The sequence below is a fragment of the Periophthalmus magnuspinnatus genome, chromosome 20, assembly GCF_009829125.3.
Source record: "Periophthalmus magnuspinnatus isolate fPerMag1 chromosome 20, fPerMag1.2.pri, whole genome shotgun sequence".
In the NCBI taxonomy this organism is placed as follows: Eukaryota; Metazoa; Chordata; class Actinopteri; order Gobiiformes; family Gobiidae; genus Periophthalmus; species Periophthalmus magnuspinnatus.
The window spans coordinates 18,624,584-18,640,284 of record NC_047145.1 but is presented as its reverse complement, the minus strand read 5'-3'; the positions used below and the strand labels follow the sequence as shown (position 1 = coordinate 18,640,284).

Below are 15,701 nucleotides of genomic sequence, written 5' to 3'. Positions count from 1 at the left end.
CAAAATAATAATAATAAGAAGAAGAAGAATGGAAATGCATTTTCCACCCATTATTTTTCTCCTAAACCATAACAGCTACAGTCATGTGACTTTCTCACATTGTGCCCCATCACAAATAAGGCCCCTGTGAATTTTTTCACACGTTCACGTCAAAGCGTTTGTCTTCTACGAATTTTTGAAAATGAAATTTGAAGAGGGCGCTAGAGAGCCATTTTGTGAGAGAGTGCCTTGATTTGCATACCATTGCGGTCAGCTCACAAATGTGCATAAACGCTGTATTAGCGTTTTCCCAACAAAAAATGTGTGAAAGATAAATATTTTATTGAAATATTGCAAAAATTGCGATTTTGTTGAAAATTCACCCTGACCACACCCAAAGTCATAATCAAAATGTAATTGTTAATCTTTAATCACACATGAGTTTAGAGGGATTTGGCCAAATTTGAAGTGTTTGTGATGAAAACTGGGCGAGAAAATGTCCTGAATGCGAGGGTGTGCACTTTTGTCGTTCTCGGGTTTGATCCAATATGGCCGACTTCTTGTACACTTTAGGGTGGGGCCATAATATCATTTTTGTCATGTCCCGACATGTACTATTTTTTGATGTGAGTTTCGGATTTTTACGTCGACTTTTTTCCGAGTCGGGCTCCCATTGGCCCCATGAAAATCAAAGTTTGAGGTGGCGCTACTGAGTCGTCTTTCGTTATTTTTTCTCGGGGTCTTTTGTGACAATTAGAGCTCGTTGAGTTCTAATTTTTGACACCACTCACTGCCATGTCGGGGCGTGTTTACTACTTGATTTTTGCCATTTTCCGGGTTTCAGACGCGGTTTTAATGAGTCCCTCGCCGGGACGGAGTCCCAGGCTCGGGCCTAATAATGGAATTTTTTTTTCCACCCATTATTTTTCTCCTAAACCATAACAGCTACAGTCATGTGACTTTCTCACATTGTGCCCCATCACAAATAAGGCCCCTGTGATTTTTTTCAAAAGTCCACAACAAATCGTTTGTCTACTACGAATTTTTGAAAATGAAATTTGAAGAGGGCGCTAGAGAGCCATTTTGTGACAGAGCGTAATGACATGCATATCATTGCGTTCAGCTTACAAATGTGCATAAACGCTGTATTAGCGTTTTCCCAACAAAAAATGTGTGAAAGATAAATATTTTATTGAAATTTTCCAAAATTTGCGATTTTGTTGAAAATTCACCCTGACCACACCCAAAGTCATAATCAAAATGTAATTGATAATCTTTAATCACACATGGGTTTAGTGGGATTTGGCCAAATTTGAAGTTTTTGTGATGAAAACTAGGCGAGAAAATGTCCTGAATGCGAGGGTGTGCACTTTTGTCATTCCCGGGTTTGATCCAATATGGCCGACGTCCTGTACATTTTAGGGTGGGGCCATAATATCCTTTTTGTCATGTCCCGACATGTACTATTTTTTGATGAGTTTCGGATTTTTACGTCGACTTTTTTCCGAGTCGGGCTCCCATTGGCCCCATAAAATGAAAGTTTTAGGGGGCGCTGTGGAGCAATATAAAATCTGACCTGTGTAAATTGTATATCTATGTGTTCAGATCAACATTTTGAATAAAAAAGTATATTCATGCCGGGACGTAGGACACTAACTGTGTGAGTTACATGCAATTAAAAACTTTAAAAAATGGCTTTTTTCTTTGCAGGCTGGCCACACCCACATTTTATCACTTAGAAAATTCCAAAAGAGTTGCTTATAATCCCACATGGATCTACTTCATTTTGACAAATTTGCAAGTTTGTTGAATGAAAATCCAAGGCGCAATAAATCCAAATGTGAGAGGTAAAATTTTGAAAAAATGAGGTTCCGCCCACAATGGCCGACTTCCTGTAGGGTTTAGGGTGGGGTCATAATATAATTTTTTACTTGTCTTGACATGTTCTATGTTTGTACCAAATTTCATTTGTCTACGATGAAAAAGGTCTCTCATTGCCGCAATGTATTTCAAATTTTGAGGTGGCGCTATTGAGTCATTTTGATACATTAATTTTTTTGAACATCAAAATAATTAATTTTTCACCAATCTTGAATTTTGGGTCCAATAAAATTGACTTTTCGTTAACGTTCAGGGGGTCAAAAGTGGATTCAAAGTCGCGACCAAAATAAGAAGAAGAAGAAGAAGAAGAAGAAGAATAATGGAAACGCATTTTCCACCCATTATTTTTCTCCTAAACCATAACAGCTACAGTCATGTGACTTTCTCACATTGTGCCCCATCACAAATAAGGGCCCTGTGAATTTTTTCACAGGCCCACGACAAATCGCTTGTCTTCTACGAATTTTTAAAAAATGAAATTGAAGAGGGCGCTAGAGAGCCATTTTGTGAGAGAGTGCCTTGATTTGCATATCACTGCGTTCAGCTCACAAATGTGCATAAACGCTGTATTAGCATTTTCCCAACAAAAAATGTGTGAAAGACAAATATTTTATTGAAATATTGCAAAAATTGCGATTTTGTTGAAAATTCACCCTGACCACACCCAAAGTCATAATCAAAATGTAATTGTTAATCTTTAATCACACATGGGTTTAGTGGGATTTGGCCAAATTTGAAGTGTTTGTGATTAAAACTGTGTGAGAAAATGTCCTGAATGCGAGGGTGTGCACTTTTGTCGTTCCCGGGTTTGATCCAATATGGCCGACGTCCTGTACATTTTAGGGCGGGGCCATAATATCATTTTTGTCATGTCCCGACATGTTCTATTTTTTGATGTGAGTTTCAGATTTTTACGTTGACTTTTTTCCGAGTCGGGCTCCCATTGGCCCCATGAAAATGAAAGTTTGAGGTGGCGCTACCGAGTCGTCTTTCGATATTTTTTCTTGGGGTCTTTTGTGACAATTAGAGCTCGTCGAGTTCTAATTTTTGACACCACTCACTGCCATGTCGGGGCGTGTTTACTACTTGTTTTTTGCCATTTTCCACGCTCCGGACGCGGTTTTAATGAGTCCCTCGCCGGGACGGAGTCCCAGGCTCGGGCCTAATAATGCCTCGGTGGTGGTAAGCTACTATTGTAACCACAGCTGCCCTGGGGTAGACTAACACTGACCAGCACCAACATTCACACACACACACACACACACACACACACACACACACACACACACACACACACACCCCCCCCCCCACACACACACACACACACACACCACTTTCATACTAGGCAATGTGGGTGAAGTGTCTTGCCTAAGGACACTAACAATTTTCGCCACTGGCGCCCCACTGTGGCCCCTGGAATTCTCTGTGGTCTCTCATCAAAGTACTAACCAGGCCCGGCTTTGCTTAGATTCTCAGATCTGACAAGATCAGGCTTTGCCAAAGAGCTTTGGCCACACAAGGATGTTTGGCCACCATTTAGGTTAGCTTGCAATTCATAACACTCTCCTATGTTTTGTTTGTTGACATTTAGACATCTTGAAAGTTACTGCTCAAATTAAATTAGCAAATAAAGAACGTCCTTGTTGCAGACAACAATTTCCTTCACCGGTCAGTGCCTGATTTATTTAGTCAAACTCACAAGTCTCAAAACATATGAATTATTCATATGGTTCAGCATCACAGAGTTCAATGTTACATTATTTTATTAAATCAAGGCGCCACTGCAAACCCTTTTGCAGATGTAATCCGACCAGAGGGGGGTCACATGCCAGACTAATCTGTCAGCATATAGAACCAAGCAAAACATGAAGGGAATTTGATGTAAAGTGTAAAATAATATCCAAACCACTCCACAGCAATCAATGTTCTGCTGTGTTAATATCAAATGAATAGTTTTATCTGATCCCACAATCCATTACATGTCCCAAACACAGAATTTGCATGCTGGCAGAGATGTAAGTGGCAGATCTGCTCATTGTATAAACATAATTATCAGTGAGCAAATTGAATTAGGCATGTTGTTAAGTGATCAAATCAAACTGTTTGAACATGCATTTGTTTGTGAAACTGCAAACAGCACAGACGTGATGGTCCAAAAGTGCTGGCCAGGAGGGCGTAATTAATTATGAGTGCTTCTATTTTTTTATACTAAACTATTAAACGCATATCGGCTTGTGTGCATTTCAATGAAGTGTTTTAATGCCTGTTTCGAACTGTAATGGTGGCTTTATCCAACGCACCTTTTGAACCTACACTTGTTAAAGCATCACTTATAGCTGTCAAACATAAACACTAACAAACAGATGAAATGTTAAATAATGCACTTAAAGCGTCAAAAAACACAAATGTCAACTATAATTGCAGCAGAGATAACCCAGAATGCACGTCTCTCACCTTCACTTTGTTTGTAGAAGGCTGCTTCACTGCCACAGATGCTGCCATCATTCTCGTTGCTTCCCTCGTGAACACTGCTTTCTGTAACAAAAGAGAAGAAAAATAACAATTGTAGATAAAGCTTTTCACACAAAATCAAAATATTCCTTATAAAAAACAACAACTATAATTACGATTTCAACACAGTCAAAATTGAGACATGTTTTACTACCCCCTTTGTCCCGCCATCAAGTGCTCAATTTGTCATCACATAATTTCTTTTTGATCATTTTTCCCATGAAAGGAGACAAAAAGAAGACAGTACTAGTTCACCTAATGATCACTGTTTTAACACACGCACTTATCAAAAGAGTATCTATGACAACTTAAAGCAAGATGGATCCCAAAGGAGAATCACTATTTGTAATATTTGGACAAGTTGACTTAAATAGAGCAAGAAACAAGCAAATGACGAATGTTGCGAGTCTAAAGTACAGCAACCGGCATTCACCTATTCCCACCGTGGCTTATTAACTCACTCTAAAACATTCAAACTGCGGTCACATTTTTATCCTGGCCTTCTCTAGAGTCTACCAATAGAAAATAACAATGTATAGCTATGGATACTGTTACAAGATATGAGTTCAAATTGATATGAAGATTAATTTAGTGTGTAATCGGCAGCAGCAGCAAGCATTTTGAAACATTACAGTAGTTATTAAGGTTAAGAAGAGTGTGAAACTGAAAATACGCACTTGCTATGTGGATTGGTGAATCTGAATTGTGGGGTAGGACATCCACTTTATGTGCCTCTAACCCTGATTCATCATCTAAATGCTAAAAGTTGATTGATTCATGGATGTTTGTATAATCAAGTATTGGTAAATTGTCACATTTTTATATAGCGTCTTTCCACCTTTCAAAGCACTCAAAGCGCTTTACATCAAGGAATCACTCAGCCATTCACACACACATTCATACACCAGCGTACGCAGACACTGGGGGCAAGATGGGTAAGTGTCTTGCCCAAGGACACAACAGCATTATTTATTTGTATGAGCTGGAATCGCGGCGTCAACCTTCAGATCAAGACAAACACTTTACCAACACTACGCTGCATTGTCTGCATTACTGACTTGAGTGCTCAGAAAATTTCCGTTTTCACCCAACCCCTATCCCCGCCCACAGCTCTGTACTGTGATTATTCAAACTATTCAAACATAGAAAAACTGATACAATGATTCATTAGCTGCTCATCAAAAGCTTTAGACTCCAGTCCAACTAATATGTACCAAAAAAACCCAAAACACTAATAGAGAGTGTAACTTCTCTTCAGCCCTTGACCACAGGCAGTGCCCAGAGTCAATTTTCAAAACTCTCCCAGACAAAACACAGGATCAGTCTGGCTCCTGCCCTCACCCCAGAAACTCACATGATTTTTTATTCAAAGCCAAGATACTAAATTATCCAAATCTTTCCTCAAACTTTGGCTTAAGCCTTCTCTTCTGTCCCGTTGTTGACAAAATAACCAAGTTTACGCTCCAAAGCTCTCTATTTAGTTTGGATTCATCTGCACTTTTTACAAGTAAGAAATTTCACCATAAAAGAAAAATATACTTAAATACACCCATAATGCCACGATGGTCCTTGTCCTACCTCTATGAAATATGAAATAATCCTCAAAACAGCCTATTTCTCCATTGTAACTAAAAGCATTCTTTAGTGATTCCTTGTGAAAGCTGCATCCAGAACTGAACTGACCTGGTAGAGCGTCACTTACTCCCACTGTCTCAATGTGACAAACTGTGACTCAACAATGCTTACATCTGATGCTTCACACATTGCTTCAGATATCCAGTCTATCAAACTTGACTTCTTAAAAAGCCTCTGCTGCTTTGTGCAGTAGTAGTAGTACAGTACCGCATGGATTATATTATATATTTTGTATCCAAATATATATTTTGGGAAAGAATGAAACAAATGTGAATCCATGGGTCAACACCATAGACTGTATGGACATAGCTAACCTGCTAGCCGCTGCGTTCCAAATAGGAAGTGATCGTGGGTGCACTTCCAGCTCCATTCACTCTGGCTCCAATTCACTTGACCTTTGAAAATTGTCACCCCTCTCTCTGTAACTGCTGCTGTCAGGCTCGTCATTTTGGTCTTAAAATGTTCGTATTAACCCACTCTACATAATCCTGGTATTTTTATTTCACTATTGTGTCCGGAACTCAACATCGGAACATTAATAACAGACAAATCAGGCGCCTTCTTTCCATGAGGTCACTCCCGCTAGCATTTGTAATAGGTTTGATTGACAGCGTTGCTAAACCAGCAGTACAGACGGGAAAGGGCATTGCCTTCAACAGCCTCACTCTGGATTGGCTCTTTGTTGCTACGACGGAATTCCTAAGATTCAACTTGGCTCCAAATTCGCCCCTATAACTGCTAGTCTCGATGAGGTTCATTTGACTGGAGCCGAACGCTATAGGTGACGTCACACTCCCTTAGTCCACTTTTTTAAACAGTCTATGGTCGAGACAAATACCTGGGAATCCATTGCTTTGTTTCTGGATTAGTCATTTCTATAGTAATTTTGCCATTATGATAAAGCTTATTCTGGTAATGATGCATACATAATGAATATATAAACAAAAAAATGACAAACACGATCTCAGAGTAGTGGTCCGTTTGCTAACTTTGAACATTTACAAAACAATTTAAAGCTGCACTATGTAACTTGCGCGGTGGGGGTTCGCCACCTGGGTTATGGTTGGCATTAAACTTTTTTTCTCCAAAGTTTTTTGAACAATAAAAGCACCTATTTTTTATTTTTTATTTGAATAGATTATTTTTATGGGTTTAGTTTGTTTTCATTCCTGACAGTTTCAACTACTCACAGGTGCTGTGATGTGTCCCATCAGGGAAAAAGAACCAGACCGGAAGACAAGATGCACCTCATTGGACTAATTAAAGTATTGTAATGTACTGTAATGATTCTGAATAGATGCAGTAAATGCTGTACTGTGGGGGCCTGGCAAATCCAGAACGATATCTCTGTATTTTTTATAATAATAATATCAGTCTGCAATCAGATCAGTTTTTTGACTCATGTGAAATGAAGGAGTTCATTGGTCACTTACGATTTACAAATAAAATCAAATTTCTCTCACATTAAAAGACTTTAGTGCTTGCTCATTGATTCTGCAGATATTTGTGATATTGTACAATGCATGTCCCTGATTGGCTAATCCACCTGTCAATCATGCCCATTTGAAAACACCAAGATTTACCGGTGACCAGACTCATATCTTTGTAAAGTATTGAAGAAGTGTGTATCCCAGACAAGTACTGAACATTCCAGGAAAAGTTACATAGTGCATCTTTATATTGTTTAGTAAAATGTTCACAGTTGCCAAATGGAGCACTACACTGTGATTGTATGTGTCATTATTTATTACTCACTTCTGATACATCACAATGAGTCACACTACATGACAAAGCGTCTGGGAAACAGCCACTGGTGTGACAATAACAATAGAAAACAATGATACACGGTTTTGTGCCTAAGCTCGTCCCCGGTCCTGTCTCCACAGCGATGATGGTGGGGAAGCAGGTTTATAAGTTCAACATATTTCAGCTCACGTCTAACCCGCTGTCTCTGACCAGCGTCTAACCTTTGTACCGGGGACAGACTCAATGTCTCCATGGCAACCAGGCAAGACGACATCATCACGCGATATCGGCGACTTCGGGAGTCAATGCACTGTACTACACCTGTGTCTACATACAAGCAAGGTGGGATCAATAAGACAAGCAAACAAGATAGAGTGCAGGGATTTGCTAATTCCCATCTGACAAAAGTCCAATACTCATCCATTCGAAAAATACACATGAGAAAATACTGTGTTTTTAGGTAACTATACAAACAATGGCATGTTTTATGTTTGCAGTAGAGAAATATACATGAATGTTGTGACAGTGGAAAGTCCTGATTAGTAATGTCAAGATTATTTAGTTAAAGTGATTAAAATTGATTCTTGTGAAGTTTTATCCATGTTATAATGTTATTACCTCAGCGAAAAACATACCTTTCTGTATCTCCAAAGCTCAAAATCCACCTTGTGATGTCATGTAGTGGCAGTTTTCAAGTTAACAGCTACTTTTTACCTTTAGTTCATGAGAGAATGGCAATTCCAGGGCTGAAACTATCCAAATGATTGTAGTGAAGGTGTGTGGAGTTTAAAAACACATTGGAGCACTTCCTGTATTACCACATGACATCACAAGGTGGAACAAAGTGTTTCCAGTTTGAGAGAAGATCGAAACCTAAATATGCAGGGTTTGTGTGTTAAATATGTGTAAATGAAACAAAACACAACTCCAGGTATGTTTTTGATGACCAAGCAGCATTTTAACAAAGATAGAGAGTAATATGGGCCCTTTTATAGAAATTATTAACAACACACGTATTATCTAAAAAGTTAACTTGGTTTACAGACTCTCTTCTTTCAATTTATTTGGCCTCCCCAATGCCAAATCCTTGTAAACCTTTAAGATGGTGTCTGGCTCAGCTCTTATTGGATCAATTCTGTGCCCATTCACCGTTCACTGCCTCTCTCACCAACTCAGGCCGGATTTGCTCCAAGTAGTTGAACTTCTGTCCCTCAGGCCTATTTCTTTTTAAGCTTGATGGTTAGACACTCAGAAAAATGTCTTCTCTTTCATTGCTACTTGGAGTTGAGTGGATAATCACACAGGCATTTTTTGCAGTAACTTTTCATAACGTCATTTTAGCTTTACCTTTTGCAAACTGCTAAAAATAGTGCAGCGAAGAATATGAGGAGAGACAGAAGAGATAGCTGAAAGAGTCCAGACGGTTTCCTTTCAATTACAATGCAGCAGCTGGCAGCAGTAGCTTCACTGTTGTCCTCAAAACAACACAGCGTTCAAAACATGCCAGTCAGAAAGGTAATGAGCAGAAAAGAACCAGTCGACAGCAGCACTTAGATAGAGAGGTAAAATTAGAAATGTCCACTTCAGTTTGGATACTTCAGTATAGAACAATCATCGAAATGGAGTTCAAACCTGGCTGGAAAATAAGTCCCTGTGTGCGCTGATGGGTAATTGGTCACAGGTCGGAGATATTCTTGACAATTGCAATCAAACAAGAAAGGCAAATGAAGGTGAAAATCTGAACACGAGAGCTACAGCTATTAACATATCATTATCATACATGCATTGTAAAACAGAAGTGTCTCAGTCGCACTTCTTGTTAAGGAGTCAATGAATAAAATTGAGAAGCTAAACGCTCATCTATGTTATAATGTTGTTTCCTCATCCTCCTTGTTTCATTCACACATGTCGAAGATGTGAAGTGTCTGGGGTGAGGGGAGTCTGGTAGTCTCTACTTAAGACTGTTGCCCCCGCGACCCGGCCCCGGATAAGAGGCAGAGAATGGATTGAGGGATGGATGTTTAACACACAAACCCTGCATTTTTAGGCTATTCTCTCAAACTGAAAACACTCTGTTCCACCTTATGATGTCATGTGGTAATACAGGAAGTGCTCCACTGTGTTTTTAAGCTCCATACACCTTCACTTGAATAATTTAGATAATTTCAGCCCTGATATTGCCAGTCTCCACTGAACAAAATGTAAAAAGTAGCGGCTAACTTGAAAACTACAGCTTCATGACATCACAAGGTGGAACAGAGCATTTTGAGCTTTGGAGATATAGACAGACTAATAATAAAGTGTTACTCAAACATGGGTGAATGAAACAAAACACAACTCCAGGTGTGTTTTTGAGGTGGTAACAACATTATAACACGACTTAAAGCTCAGAAGATTCAGTTTTGCGTAACTACATCAGGATTTTGGTCATGTTTAGTGTTTGAGTTTGTTTTATTGTCCAAGCTAACACAATGCAGTAATATATACAGGTAGAGAATTCTGTCTATATTCGCACACAATTAAGTCATAAAACCTAATCTTGCTTTTATAAATTAATGTTGATTATGTATTTCTGTTACATCTGTTTTAGCTGATTGCGTTTTAGGTCATTTTCCTCTTCTGTCACTAATGAACTAAACAAAATGATCATATTTAGATGGCTCACATTTTGAAGCACAATGAGGTTTACCAGATGCTGTTCTTGTCTGACCCATGTGACTTTTCCTCGCTGTAACGTGACAGATACGGCTTTGAGCTGCTGTTTAACACTGTGCCCTCTGCTGCTGTAGCTGCTATCTTTCAAAGGGTAACAAACACACTGTACCCGTCCCTATAGGCAGCAGTATAGGGCCCTGTATCCATTAACGGCCACATTTCTCTCCTCGCACAAGGTCGAAATGCTGTGTTGTTGAACGAGCCGTGTTTAATCTTCCCTGCTGAGTTTGTCTGCAGGAAAGGACGGTCTTTATAAACAGGACCAAAAGCATGACAATTACCTGTAACTAGGGATGGGATAATAAACAATAATATCGTTTATCGTGATGAAAAGGCTTGACAACAACATGGAGCGCATTTTTAATACGATTATAATGATTCATATCCATAACATTTTTAAACTTGAATAATTATCGTGATATCATTGTTGATCGCAATTATTTTGGCCATGATAATCGTCACACAAAATTTCAATTTTTTCACATTCTTACCTGTAACTGCAACTGCATAAAATAGAGCTGGGCAGTTAATACAATTTTAATGAAGATTGAGATTATCGAGATTCACTTTTGTGTCATCGTTAATAATGCTCTGGTCTGGCCCTACAGATTTTTCTTTGCACGACTGGATTTTTGCTTACTTGCATTTTTGGTTATGTTTTGGCTATATTATAAGATTTGAGCTGTAAAAGGTTGAATTAACAACTTCTATGACTCATTACAGATGCAAACTAAGTACTAAAGCTGTTTATTTATTGCAGCTCAGGGCTTTTTAACAATGTTGGAGATTTTGTGGTATAAATCTGCTCTTGGGTTTTTGTATCAGTGGCATAAATTTGTTTCAATGTTATCGTTTATTGTCTATATTTTCTTCAGCCATATGTTGCACTTCAAAATGTGTTCTTGTGCCAGGCCCATGTGGTTCTCCTCCAGGTTTCTTTTCTTTACCACAGTTTTTTGTGAGTTTTTCATTGCCAAGGAGAGTCTAAGGAGAGGGAATGTTTTGGGACAGTTAATCACTTGCTTGTTTTCTAATGAATGTGGTTTAATCTGCTTGTCTGTTATTGACCAATGTCTGTTTCACTGTTGGATTTTCTAAATTTCTGTTGGTTAAATCAATGATCCTGTTGATCCCCAAGAGGCAGCTGCTGTTGTGATTTTGGGCTTTACAAAAATAAATGTAATTAAATTGAACTGAATTTTTAACCGAGAGGTCTACAGCCAATCCTCTGTCAGCAAAAGTTTGTGGTTTGGAGAAGAGTTTTAACTTTAGTGGAAAACATTGTGATATTTTTGTGTTTGTACTGATTAAAAGTCTTTTGTTTATGTTCACGAAATCAATACTTAAAGCTATTTTTATTATAAGAAAACCAAATTGAAAAACAAGATCCATATGAGGAAAAACATGATTTGTTTGCCTGATCACTCAGCCATAGTTTTACACTTTGATTATTGGTGAGTAGTAAGCTAGTAGTATTTTAATGGTTCAGAAGTAGCATTGCTGAGACAAGTGCATAGGCTGCATAAAGAATTGAGTGTGAGGGAGGCAGGGAGGGTGCAATTCTGTCAATCAAACCTGTTGCTAACGCTACCAGGAGCAACCTCGGGGGAAAAAGGCAACTGATTTGTCTGTTATTAATATTCATAATTTGATTTACAGACAAAATACCAAAATAGAAAAATCCAGGATCATGTGGAACTGGAAAATACGAACATTTTAAGATCAAAATGACGAGCCTGACAGCAGAATTTACAGAAAGAGAGACAACATTTTTTCAATAGAAAGTGAATTGGAACCAGAGTTGATAGAGCCAGAAGCGCGCCCATGCTCACTTCCTATTTGAAATGAGGCAGCTATGTCCATTTACATACAGTCTATGGATAAGTGTAAAGGTGTAAAATGGTGAAGAAGCTATGTTATGTAAACGTCCATCTGACAGTGCAACATATTATAAGATGACAGGTTTTCAATGTGCATATTTATGTCACCTTTTCCATTTCTATCTTGTTCCCTCCTCTTCTCTTTTATACAATACAACATGTTTGAAGGTGATAGTTTGAATGAGTTTAGATTCATGATCCATTTAGAAGACACAATAGTGACAGCAGATATATTCAAACACATTACAGTTAAGTTAGTGTTGAAAAATCTGTGTCATTTGTGTTTCATAACCACGGCGAATGCTTCAGGTGGTGTTTTTATGACGCTACTACAACAAGAACAGGACGATTAAGGGAAATTGTACTTGGATGGAGGCATTGTCAAAACAACTCATGGTTCTAAAGTGCTGGGGCAGAGACGCAAAAAGACAAGAAAGGGCAGTATTCGAGAAATATCTCTTTTATTATTGGTTTGAGATGTATGTGCTGACAAGAAACAAAAGGATAAACAGTGTCTGAGATGGTAACCTGAGACAAATATCTACTGTAACTATAGCTTTCTGTGGGTAACAGTGAAAGCAGCATTCGCCTGTTAAACATTATCTTATTATGCAGATTTTTAAGATGGGGTCAATAAATGGTCAAATTTTTATGCAGCGCTTTTCCACCTTCAAGACACTCAAAGCGCTTTATATCAAGGAGCCACTCACCTATTCACACATTATGCAAACACTGGGGGTGAGGACTGTCTTGCCCAAGGACACAACACCAGTAATCATCTGTGGGAGCTAGAACCTCACTGCCAAACTGTGGGTCAGTGGATCAACCAATGATGTTTTTATGAGCAGGATTCAAACCACCGACCTTCAGATCAGACGACGAACACCCTACCAATTGAGCTACTGTCGCCCCAGATTGCTGTAATCGCTTAGATAATTGTCTTTCAGAATTTTATCATAAAACCTAACAATTACTGGTTGGTTATCTTTTTTAAAAATGCTATTAAAAATGCTGTCCTTGATAGAGGTTACAGATTAGGACAGTTGTACAAAAGTAGAAAGCTTTTCCGGTAATAAACTTCTGAGTATTTTGACACCACTTGACTACAGTTTTGCAGATTACTTTGAGACTAAACCCCTCATATCTCCGCTCACATTAATTACACTTTTGAGCTTTACTGGGATCAGTGCGTAGCATCTGCTGATCCACTTAACGAGCTGCTTATACGGGCTCAAAAGTGGAGATTTATTTAGAAAAAGTCTAATAATTTATTTCTAAGAACTCACTTTTTGATCATTCAGTGTGTAAGATTTATCTGGTGGTACAACTCTCTCGTGGCCATGTGAAGCCAACAGCGCGAAAAAATGGCACTGGATCGCACTGAGAGGCCTTCATGAATGTTCAATTGCTTTACTCATTGAAGGTCATAGCTTCTCTCCAGAGACTGAATGTAAAATGTCTGACGTCTCCTGCTCGATCGAAATGAGTTTCCTCTGCAAGGTGGCTGGGCGCTCCTTTAGAGAGAGGGTGAGGAGCTCAGTCACATGGGAGGAGCTGGGAGTGGAGCTGCTGCTCCTCCACATTAGGAACCCCCTGGAGGAGCTGGAGGAAGAGTCTGGGGTGTGGGGAGTCTGGGAGTCCTTGCTTACACTGCTGCCCCTGTGACCCAGATAAGCTAAGAAGATGGATCGATGGATGGAAGTCTCCTGTTGCTTGGGTATTTGTTTAGCTATAGCTCGTCTTCAACGGCTGATGCAAAACATGAATCTTAGAACAAGTCAACACAGAGATCTATGTGCTATTTGTTGCTCTTATGACTTTTATGTATTATAAAAGTAGACTGCTGAACAAGAAAAACTGCTGATTTTTCAATAAATATATTTATATCACCTTTTTCCATTATATTTCTGTCATTTCTTTTTAGACAGAATACTATTTGAATAAGCTAGTTATAGTTTACATTCATGATTAAATTGTTGGTCTCAGGCTACTCAGAGATTTGTTTAGCTACAGCTCGTCTCTCCAGTGACTGATACTGATACATGAGTCTAGAACAGCAAATGGCAAGTCAACATAGGCGGATTATTGGCGGATATTGGTCTTATGACTTTGGTCTAATACATAAAAGTAGCTCTGATCCAGCTCACAATTGGACCTTTGTCAAACTCATTCAAATTGTTGCATGTAATACATCTACTTTTCAAACAAAAACACAACTGCATAAACACTTTGCGCATCAGTGATCATAATGGTATGCCTGATCCAATGACATAAGCCGGGTATATTTTCAAAATGTGCACAGTCTTGAATCTTGCTTTATCGTGCTCTGTTTAACTGCTCCAATAAAATCATAATTGTTTAGCTGAACTGGAAAGGTCTCACTCCAGTTAGCTGCTATAAGGCACTTGTCCAGAGTTCCATACATTTTGCCAGGCTTTCATTAATTAAACTAGCTTGTGTTTATTTGATCAAATCTAAATGGCATCAAATTAAACAGAGTAAGCTGTAGCATATTAATATGGCTTTTACCATTACAGCGACTACCATTAAGCTCCATATGCCTCATAGTTTAACAGTTTGGCATTAAAATGATCATAAACGATTTAACATGCAAGTGATTAAACCAGTGAATTTTTCCAGTTACCACCAGACCAGCCTCTTCTGAGTTCACCACCACTGCTCCGTGTGAAACAGCCCAGTGCAGTTTCAGCTTCCAGTCTGAGCATGTTATTTAAGCTTTTATTGTTTCTCTGTGTCTTGTAAACTATTCTCCTCTGCCTTGTCTATTAAATTAAATGATATCAAACAATAGCACTGGGTCAGATATTGCAGTCGTAAAAAAATGGTTTTATATCAGAAATGGAAGAATTTTTATGAGAGAAACCAAATCATACACAGGCTACTTTGCTCTTTTGCATCAGAATTGTTTTAGTTGTTTTGTTTTGTTTGTTTTTCTTCAAATACATACATTTGTGAACCAAAGTAGATAAATACTAGTGAAATATTAAAGGCCTATATTACAAAATTTCCTGAGCTATGTTATAATGTTGTTTCCTCATCACAAAAATAACTGGAGTTGTGTTTTGTTTCACTCACATGTTTATCTAGGCTGATTTTTTTCCCCCGCACAAACTGAAAACACTCTGTTCCACCTTGTGATGTCATGTGGTAATACAGGAAGTACTCCACTGTGTTTTTAAACTCCATACACCTTCACTAGAATTTGGATAATTTCAGCCCTGGAACTGCCAATCTCCACTGAATAAAAGGTAACTAGTAGATGTTAACTTGAAAACTACAGCTTCATGACATCACAAGGTGGAACAGAGCATTATGAGCTTTGGAAATGTAGAC

General features: G+C 38.6%; 1 protein-coding gene across 2 annotated transcripts in view; it reads right to left on the bottom strand.

Annotated features, from left to right (window-relative positions):
• The window catches only part of myripb (myosin VIIA and Rab interacting protein b), a 140,413-nt gene that overhangs the window by 18,156 nt on the left and 106,556 nt on the right, over positions 1-15,701 (bottom strand). For both annotated transcript variants that reach the window (XM_055230258.1, XM_033985570.2), the window contains exon 5: positions 4,315-4,395. In XM_055230258.1, coding sequence (XP_055086233.1) covers positions 4,315-4,395 — 81 coding nt within the window. The remainder of the gene's footprint in view (positions 1-4,314; positions 4,396-15,701) is intronic.